Raw genomic sequence first — 9,943 nt, forward strand, 5'->3', positions numbered from 1 at the left:
AGACAAATAATCATAAAACATCTTTAAACACAAATGTTTTCCTTTTTTATTGTATTTTTACAGGTACAAAAGAAAGATTAATCAAAGAGGCCAAAGCCCATGTCTTCATCAGACTCCTCAGATTCTTCCTTCTTTTCTTCCTTTTTCTCTTCCGCTGAAAAGCAAACATCCAAATGTCAACTTTCCAGGTTATTTCTGACTTCAGACAAAGTATTTTATCACTGGGGCAAATCAGCCGACTTCAGAACTTTAGTTAAGTGGAATGAGGAAGAAATTGTATTATATAATCAGAGCCGTAACAAAAAAATGCCGGAAAACCCCAACGAAAGAGTTAGAAAATTGTGCAAGAGAATATTGTTCTAAAATTTTAAATGTAATGCATCCGGAAAACTGTAAACAATGACGGTGAATAAAAATATCCTGAGCAGTTTTATTCAAGAGAACCTATAACATTAAAATCATCTTCACCATTCAAAAAAATGAACTGGCCTGCTGTTAAATTGTTGTGCCTGGTGTCAGTATTACAGAGACAGTATTAGAAAGTTATTAATATTTTGCATTAGTTTTTTTTTTTTAATTCTACATTTTCTGCTTTCATTTTAATTTGACCTATTTTTTGTTGTGCTTTTATCTTTTTAATCAATATGTATATATATATATATATATATACACACATTATATACATTAGTTTCAGTTTTTAGTACAATTTAAACTATATGAAAATAGCTAAAATAAAATAAGTTTCCTTTTTATATATTTTATTATAGTCAAGTTTAGTTTATTTCAAATACCAAAAGTTTTTCTGTGTTTTTTGTTAACTATAATATCCCTATAAATGATTTCACGCTGCTGCCATTTTGAAATCGAAAGCGAGGCTCCGGTGGGAAGAATCCCAGAAGTACAGATAGACAACAATGTCTTGGACTACCAACCTTAAGCCATAGCTGTCAACCCTCCTGTTTTTTCCGGGTTTCTCACGTATTTTATCTCTGTTCCCGCTGTCTTCCCGTTTTAGTATTTTCCCGTAAAATATCTCGTATTTTTACGCTCTGATTGTGTGAGACGTACAAGCTCGGACCTATTCGGCTTGACGTCATTCATACTCGGATGCAGCGCTGCGCGCGCTGGCCGGAGACACATTGGCTGCGTGCGTCTCAGCTGTGTGGCGTGGCCGTTTTTTTTTTACTGTCTATGGTTTTTATTTCGGCTCCCATGTTAACAGATTAGAGCTTGCACACTGCCTGCGTGACACGCGCAAACGCGTGCATGCTAGAAATAGAACCAGATGCCTATTTTCCACGCGACACTCAAGCGTGTTGGAAGCGTTTCCAGGCCAAAAAAAACCGATGTTCATATGTCAAAAATTTCCATTATTTTTATTTTATATATATTTTCATGTCATTTTTTAAACAATCGAGTCCTGGTGTCCACTACAGAGGTCATAGCATAACATAGGAATAATTTTTTTTTGTTTTTTTTCATTTGTTTCTTATGCTCTTAATAATGTAAAAAAAAAAAAAAAAAAATCCCCTTATTTTGGCTAGGGATTCCGGGAAATCTCCCTTATTTTCAATGTTCAATGTTGACAGCTATGCCTTAAGCTGCTGCCGTGATTTAAGCTATTGGATGTTAATATCCAACATAGGATATGTATATAGTTCATTCCTGCTTCTTTTTTTACGTTCTGAATATATATATATATATGTAATTTATTTGTATAAATTTCACTGTATATAGTGTAAAGTATCAAAGAAATGTATGTACATTATTAGAATAACGAATTTCTACATTAAACACAACAATACGCCATTGCAACTCTCCTGTGAACTTCCGGTCGATGGATTACCCCCTTGGTACCCACCTGCAGGTGCTTCCCCAGCAGCAGGAGCAGCTCCAGCGCCACCAGTGGCAGCAGCAGAAACCGCCACTGCACCACCTGCTGGAACGGAGGCTAACTTAGAGAGGCCTGTGGAAACATACAAGTGAAACAACAAAAAAAAGTCAGTGTCACATGATTTTAATATTGTGTAGGTCAAACGGTAAAAGCAATGCAGCCTTACCGGCATTCATGACTTCATTGATGTCTTTGCCATTCAGTTCACTGATGACCTGTTGAGTAACAGCAAAAAACAAGAGGATTGACTCATTGGGTGATTTAGGTGCCGTACATGAGACATCCGAGTTACATTTTTGTTTAACTAATAATAATAGATTATACACAAGAGCAAAGAGTGGAGAATAAAAAATGTATGTTATGATGAATGTTAAGATGCTTAATTATAAAACACTTAAATTGTATTAGGATGATAATTCTAATATACGATTTGAAAAGGTTTATTAGATCCAGGATCTACCTTGTTAAGACGCTCATCATCAGCCTCGATTCCGACACTCCCCAGGATGTTCTTGATGTCTTTGGCGGATGGGTTGGTGTTTCCACCCAGTACAGCCAACAGATAAGCGGCCACGTAACGCATTCTAGAAGAGAGGGTACACTTCTGATTAATGGATGTGTGTGTATCCTCTATTCATATGATTTTAAGAAGCATTTGATGATATTGATAACAAAAAATCTATTGAAATCAGCATAAATTCAAAATTCACAATTCTTTTTTTTATAGAATAACATTGTAATATCATTTATTTTATTATTTATTATAAATGATGCATGGTTTATATGAATCTTTGATTCATACAAGAACATTTGACCAAACAAGAAATTTTTGACAAAAAAAAAAACAACTATATTAAATAAAGCTCCTAACATATAGACAAAAATCTGAAATCTCTAAAAAAATCTTTGGTCTCACGAAGGAAACATGGTTTAAATAAATATTTATTATACTTATATGACAAATTATGAAATGAATTTCTATAGTAATTATTTCCCTAATTTTTCAAGTAAACATATACGAAATATAGCAATGTATATAAAGTATAATGATGTAATGCATAGATTGAAAGTCCGATGTTTAGTCAGCCTGAACTGCTAAGCAGCTGACTAGGATTATAAAGCGTGCCGTGTCATACATGCTTTGTTTAGGGTTAAGGACTTGTATTTTAAAACATTATTCAAATAACCAGAATATTTTTTAACCCTTCCCGTCTTATTTGTGTTATTAACTATAATTACAAACTGCCATATTTCAATTCTACTCTGATTAGATCGCAAGCAAACAAAATGGAGTATGCCTATATAACTTGATACGCACGTGCGTACAGAGTGGAAATACAGGTGAATTTTAAATAATGAATACTAGCTTAAAAGACTGTACCTAAACACACTTTAATACGTTCAATATATAAGTGCAATATCAATAAAAACATACTTTAAGTCTGCGAAAGACACGAAACGTCGGTCACGCTGCAATTTCCGGAAAAGAGAGGACGAGTGGAGGAAAATAGCTGAAGGATGAAGCAGTATGCGATGATCTGATTGGCTGCACGGTGCGCCCTGTCAAAATGGGAGACGATGATTGGGTAGTATTTATTCCTCGTTCATGGCGTGCAAGCTATGCGTGCAAGGGTAATATTTGCGAATGTTTGGCAGTTGGTTTTACCCCTACCTCTATAAGGAGTTTTCCTTCAGTAAATATGAAGCAGTTGTGCTTTTTAGGTTTGTTTTCCGAATCAAAATCCCCTCCAGTGTAGCTAACAGCTAACTTACACATTCAACAACACACACAGAGATTTTATAATTATTGTATGAACAGCTAAATCTTCTAAATCTAAAAAGTTTCAATATGTAACTACAAAAGTAGTAAAATTTGTATTACTTGGGCTTTTCCTTTTGGCGGCATTTAAACCCATCATTAAAGGGATAGTCATCCCAAAATGAAAATTCTGTCATTTACTCAAAACCTGTATGAATTTCTTTCTTCTGCTGAACACAAAAGAAGACATTTTGAAAAATGCATGAGAACATACTCAGAAAACATGATCCTTTGAGGCCCTTGCGGGCAGCCCACTGTGGGCCCAGATACCGGCGTGAAATGCAGAGCCCAAAGACTAAAATAAAGTATGAAAAAAAATATATTATGGAAGTCAATAAGGTCCATCAACTGTCTGGTTTCCGACAGTCTTCAAAATATCTTCTTGTGTTCAGCAGTAGAAAGAAATTCAAACAGGTTTGGAACAACTTGAGGGTAAATAAATGAAGATTTGGGTGAACTATTCAAGTTCTGACATTGATACAAAGCTTTCTAATGTTTCATTAATTGCATCAGCTCTTTTCTATCTTTTATTAGTAGAGGCCAGGATAAACGTAATGTAGACACAATATATCATAGCCAAAATATTGAATAGTAAGTATTTAAAGTAAAAAAAAAAAAAAAAACACCTCAGGACATAACCAACCACATTAAAAGTGAACAAAATCAAATAGACCAAAGCTTTTTATTGACAGGAACAAAAACCTCACAATAGCAAACACATCAATCACCAACCATTTCCATTATAAAACAAGTTTCACAGCTGTACTGGTAATTAACACATGCTTTCTAAAATTGGATTCAGTTCCAATTCGATCTTGATGTATAAAGCAGTGGGCGATGAATGAATTTCAGGAATGTCTACAGTTCTATAAGCTCTTCATCCTTCTCTTGTGTAAAGAGATATGACACAGTTTCCAGAATAAACTCCAAGACTTTCCTCCAGCTGATCACATACCACATCTTATACATGAAATCTCCAAAGTGTACCAGTAGGAAGAGTGCGAGAAAAATGAGAAAGATCCGATCAGCGTGGTGGAGCAGCTTTTCTTTGAATGTGCGTTGTTCCCATGGCACTGCGGCCCGAGCCTCACTATATTTGCTAAAATGGTTAAGGGCTTCCTCGTCACTGTTGATCTCCTGTGTCTCCATCTCCTGCTCCTCCACAGCTCCGTCACTTTCTGCCATCGTGTTCAATGCTCTCCAAAATTCAGGCCTTTGAAAATGTCTTTTTAATGAAATGTTCAACTTGTGCAGACAGGCCTCTTGCTGAGTTGCGTGTTGGTCTTCCCTTTGCACAGCCAGAGAAAAATAAAGCCTGGCAGCAGCTTAATTAGTTTTCAGTACCATTTTAATTTTGTTGGTTAATTTCCACAGTCCTCCTCAAAGCTTCTGTGTGTGTCTGACTGAATATGGCAGGCTGATTATGAAGTCGCACCTCACTAAGGAGATCACTGGGATTTAGTGACACTCAGCACTTTTTTAAAATCCTACAGTAACAGATGGCAAGTGGAATAGATGCTAACAAAAGGTCATCTAACATTATTTCTTTCTACATAAATGTCCAGTAGTTGTATTAACATGATTCAAACTAGCAACAATCTAGAAAGACATCATATGAACAGAAAAAAATCATATTTTCTTTAATCAATATATATATATATAAAATAGCTTCAATGCAAACAATAAAATGTTTTATTTAATTATAAATAAAATTAATTATTATTAAATGTTTTATTTTTCATTTTAAAATTTTATTTAAATTGAAGGATTTATTTAGTAAGAACTATAATGTAGGTATCACTAAACGTTTGTTTTTATTGTTCAGCTATAATAATTAAGATCACATTCACAGAGGAAATGTATGAATTAAAACATTTACATTATTCCTTTGAGGTGGGCTATTTAAAAAACAACAGATTATTAATGCGTTTATAAAAATCTGTAAATCAAGTTTGTACCACTGACTGCGAATATGAATAAAATCAGTATCATGACCAGTTCTTCGAAATCTAAGATTTGGTCTAAGAATTACAAAATGGGATCACAAAGAATCACAAAATCATCACAAATTTGGACCCTTAACTTTGACACACATTTAAAACTACTAACAGTCTACGAGCTAGTGTTTGATGATGTTCAAAAATTAGGTAACCTGCATTATCAAAACGCTCAGCTTTTTCAAATGTAAAATAATATTAGGTATATGTTAACCATAATAGATAATCATATGTATATAATAAAAGAGAACAAAAAAATTAAGATATGAATATGAGAGAAAAATTATGGATTTAGAGCTTCAAACACACTATGCAGCAAAAATCAAAACAAAGAAACCATAGGACCTGTCTCAGATATTGTTTATTTTTCTGCAAAACAATGCTCAGAACGTGACAGTTGATTTGCTTCACATGGGCTTCGGTGGAGCTCTGGGAGGAGCACCCTGCAGGACAAAAGGACAAAAGAAAATGCTGAGATCCACATAAAAGTAACAACAATACAAGCATTGTAACTTTACAAACATCCTGTAGCTGTTACTTTAACTTAAAAGTAGGGTAGGCAATTTGTGCATCTTCACATCCTGATAGCAATCAACAATAAAAGTGGTCTAAATATTAAAAGATGTCTTCTGTGGGAGTCTCAGAACCAAAAATATTCATTCAATCAATGGTCTAAAGTCACCGAGTGTCACAATGAAACAGCAGGCACCTTACATACTTTACAATTCCTCTTGAACCAAAACAAGCTTATGCTGCATTCACGCCATGTTGTAATGAGGTCATTTAACGGATTCTCTCGTCTCGTGACACCTCGCAGATTCTGGTGTGTGTGTGTGTTCATGTGTTTTGAAGGAGGTGTCGCTTTGGAGACGCTCTGAAGGGAGGCTGGAGTCTTATGATTTTAAAGCTAGCTTACTATTGCTAGCCTCTCTGGAATTGCCTACCCTACCTTTAAAGGAATAATAACAGAATTTCAAGGCACTTACGCCAGGCCTGAAGCGGGGAGGTGGTGTTCGGTCCTTGCGGGCCTCCCGGGATCTGTTTCTCACCACCTTGCTGTGGATGGCACAGCTAACACAGTAATGCAGCTTCACGTAGAGCTTGGGCAATACATATGCTAAAAAAGGAAGAGCGGAAAACAGTAAACCACTATTTTAATCTGGAAAGGCATACTAATGAGAATTGGTCAATGTTTTGCTTGTTAAAGCAGTCACTTACAGTCAAACACACTAGCTTCTGAGATGTCCCTCACAGCAGCAGCCTCCACAATGTTCCTGATGACAAACTTCTTGATGGCCTTGTCCTTGGGAACACAGCGGGCACAGTTGGTGCAGCGGATGGGCTGGACATGGCCACGGCCCTTCTTTGCACGTCCGTTGTTCCTTCTCTTCTTAGTCTGGCATTTGAAAATGAAAATAATTGATTATTAAAATAGTATAGAACATAATTCAATCAAACATCCTACATTTTCTAACCAATAAATAACCATGTATTTTAAGCTGAAGCAAAATTTATTTTATAAAAATTCTACTTTGCCCTTTCTCTCTACACACACACACACAAACACATAAATATATATATATACATTCACAAGTCAGGTTGGGACTTGAAAACCAATTCCAAATCTGGGATCTGATACTTGTTATAAAATTTTGATTCCGCATTTTAATGGGGCTTTAAATAAATCAAGTGAAAGATGATGCGAAATTCGGCACTCGCACACTGTTTTCTGTACTGGGCACATTCAGAGCGCGTACATAGAAGCCGCCTCTCACATAGTGCACAAATACTGAATCGAGGACTCTTTCATGTCTTCTTGTGCTTTAATACACACAAAATTGTTTCAAAACATCCTCGCAAAGACAGCCAGAAGAAAATGTCAACGGAAACGCATTCAGACTTAAAGTGACAGCAGCTTAATAAACCTGCTGCTTTTTGTGTTAACATTAATCAAAGAACAAAGAAAAATGACTCACTGATCATCACTAAATAACTTTTTTAACTTGAATGAGGATTAATCTATATTTTATTTATAAAAAGAAAACGATGCAGTGTTATTTTACATTTGATTTCAATTTCTGAACTTTGTTCTTCAGTATTTATCTTTGCTATTGCTTATTTGTTATTCTATTACTGGTTGTGTCTTTAATAAGAGATTTTGAAATTAAAAGTAGTCTAGTTTATTAGTTGTTCTTTAGGCTTATGTTTTGTTCATGGTGTTCAGTTGCAAAATATGTTTTTGCAAAAACACAGAATAAACATGTTTTGGCTTTAATTTTTTAATACCAAATTGGAAATGAAACTGGGAGTCGATAAGACCCATAATCGATAAGCAGACTCTTTAAAATTCAAAAATGATATCCAACTCAAAATTTGAGATCTGTATTTGGTTCTGATAGAATTGGAAATCTTTGAAATATCAGGAAATGCCCAGTTTCAAAATTCCAATATATATATATATACATTCTCAGGATTTCCATTTCAACAGTAACCACAAACAGACCAAAAAATTGTTTAATATTTTACTTTTAAAATCAAATTTTCTAAATGGGAAACTTTCCATTTCCTGATGGGTTTCCACTTTCCATATGGGATATGATCTGTATATTTCCAAAGAACAGTGGAGATGTTTGTGCAACAATCAAAATTAATTATTGGAAAATTATCCTCCTATACTAAATTATCCAAGTGTCAATCTACTCTTTATTTTATGTTAGCTTAGAAAGCCTGTCATGGATTCATCAGTATATGCTGCATCGATCTTCAATTTACAACCACGTTACTGACAGGCTGCAGCGTCTTGCTAAGCAACATATCGACAATAACACAATTAGAAGTCTTAATGACAATAATGCCGATTATATTAAGTGACAGTATTTTGCTTTATATACATAGATACACACAATACCAGCCCTGTCCGTGCCGCGTGCTACTGAAGAGGAAGGCACATGCTAAACATCATCAAAAACTTCTTACTTAAACCGTTTAATAATCCCCATATAGTGGCCAGTCTTTAATCAAATCAGGTACGTTACCAACTATACTCGTTGATAACGTAGTTTTCTTGACTATATGAAGGAGATTTCATATACTAAACCACATTCACGGATCAATCGCGACAACTAAAGTCTCACCATCTTGACGGGAGGCAGGAAAGAGGACCGGAAAAGGTTAACCGGAAGTAAAACATTTCTCTTCTACACAACAAAAGTCCTGTGAACGAAAATATTGATTTTATGTGATGCAAGGAGCAAGGATAGAAATATAAACGTTTAATTTGAATAAATACTTGAAATTGAAATGTATATTATATATGAATGAAATGGGTAAATAAATAAATAATATTTTATCCATGTGTTATGCAATGTCCATAGTAGTGGAGAAATGACATGTATAGGCAAAAACAATGAGATTTGTTTTATTCACCAATTAGTTAAGTTTTAGGATTTTTTAAAACCAAACGTTGTGTACCGGTAATGATGATTCAACAGAATAAATTGATTTACAATTTTACTTGGCCATAAATGTCATTCCCATTCAATACAATGTATTTGTACACTTTATGTAATTTGCATATTAATGTGTTCAAGGGGCAACATGTAACTAAAAAAAAAGTGTAATAATGAGAGTAATCATTTTTTTGTCTAATATTTCATAGGAATATTGATAGATATTTTATTTCCCAATTCACTTCTTGTGTCTCTCAAAATGCCTGATAAACATGATTTAAGTAGTGGTGTCCACTACAGTGTTTTGTAACAGAAATTCATACATTTATTTGTAACCCATATCATTTTCCTGAGATGTTGATTTATGACAAACTATTTAAAAAAGTGTCTGATTTAAATAACAACAAAATATTATCATATTTCCATAAGAGTGCTAAATTTGATCACTAAATTAATGTCAGCCATTTTTTAAAGACCAAGGAGAAGCTGTTGTCATGGTGAAACCTTCAAACATTTGGTATCTGAATGTGCACTTTACAGGACATCCAGACTTAAAACTGAGACAGTTTTAAGGGTAGAGTTATGTTATGATGTTTTGCTCTAGTTAAAACAATATTAAATGTAATTTAATTATAAGACTTTTGTAATTGCATTGGAAATATGTTGATTTGAGTCAATCGACTTGGTGAGTTTTAACTGAAATGTCTTTAAAATAAAGGGCACAACTGAGAAAATGATTTCAAATTTATATTATTTTAATTAACGAATACTAAAAATAACAATA

General features: G+C 34.2%; 2 protein-coding genes across 2 annotated transcripts; both read right to left on the reverse strand.

Annotated features, from left to right (window-relative positions):
- Positions 1-22: 22 nt before the first annotated feature.
- rplp2a (ribosomal protein, large P2a) lies at positions 23-3,486 on the reverse strand. Its single transcript, XM_039693259.2, has 5 exons — positions 3,330-3,486; positions 2,355-2,478; positions 2,061-2,109; positions 1,862-1,966; positions 23-154 (listed from the first exon to the last, which is right to left on the reverse strand). The coding sequence occupies exons 2-5, from the start codon at positions 2,475-2,477 to the stop codon at positions 78-80; spliced, it is 354 nt and encodes a 117-aa protein (XP_039549193.1). The 5' UTR covers position 2,478; positions 3,330-3,486; the 3' UTR covers positions 23-77.
- A 2,567-nt stretch (positions 3,487-6,053) lies between these two features.
- Positions 6,054-8,939, reverse strand: rps26l (ribosomal protein S26, like). Its single transcript, XM_039691766.2, has 4 exons — positions 8,845-8,939; positions 6,929-7,106; positions 6,697-6,827; positions 6,054-6,153 (listed from the first exon to the last, which is right to left on the reverse strand). The coding sequence occupies exons 1-4, from the start codon at positions 8,845-8,847 to the stop codon at positions 6,118-6,120; spliced, it is 348 nt and encodes a 115-aa protein (XP_039547700.1). The 5' UTR covers positions 8,848-8,939; the 3' UTR covers positions 6,054-6,117.
- Between the last annotated feature and the right edge of the window lie 1,004 nt (positions 8,940-9,943).

Source organism: Pimephales promelas, chromosome 8 (assembly GCF_988280905.1).
Source record: "Pimephales promelas chromosome 8, fPimPro1.hap1.1, whole genome shotgun sequence".
Classification (NCBI taxonomy): Eukaryota; Metazoa; Chordata; class Actinopteri; order Cypriniformes; family Leuciscidae; genus Pimephales; species Pimephales promelas.

Coding starts and splice junctions, on each gene's coding strand:
- rplp2a (XM_039693259.2), bottom strand. CDS start 2,477: ATGCGTTACGTGGCCGCTTATCTGTTGGCTGTACTGGGTGGAAACACC. Junction 2,110..2,354: donor ATGATGAGCGTCTTAACAAG/GTAGATCCTGGA, acceptor GTTACTCAACAG/GTCATCAGTGAACTGAATGG. Junction 155..1,861: donor TGCTGGGGAAGCACCTGCAG/GTGGGTACCAAG, acceptor TTTGCTTTTCAG/CGGAAGAGAAAAAGGAAGAA.
- rps26l (XM_039691766.2), bottom strand. Junction 6,828..6,928: donor AGAAGCTAGTGTGTTTGACT/GTAAGTGACTGC, acceptor TTCCTTTTTTAG/CATATGTATTGCCCAAGCTC. Junction 6,154..6,696: donor CTCCCCGCTTCAGGCCTGGC/GTAAGTGCCTTG, acceptor TTTGTCCTGCAG/GGTGCTCCTCCCAGAGCTCC.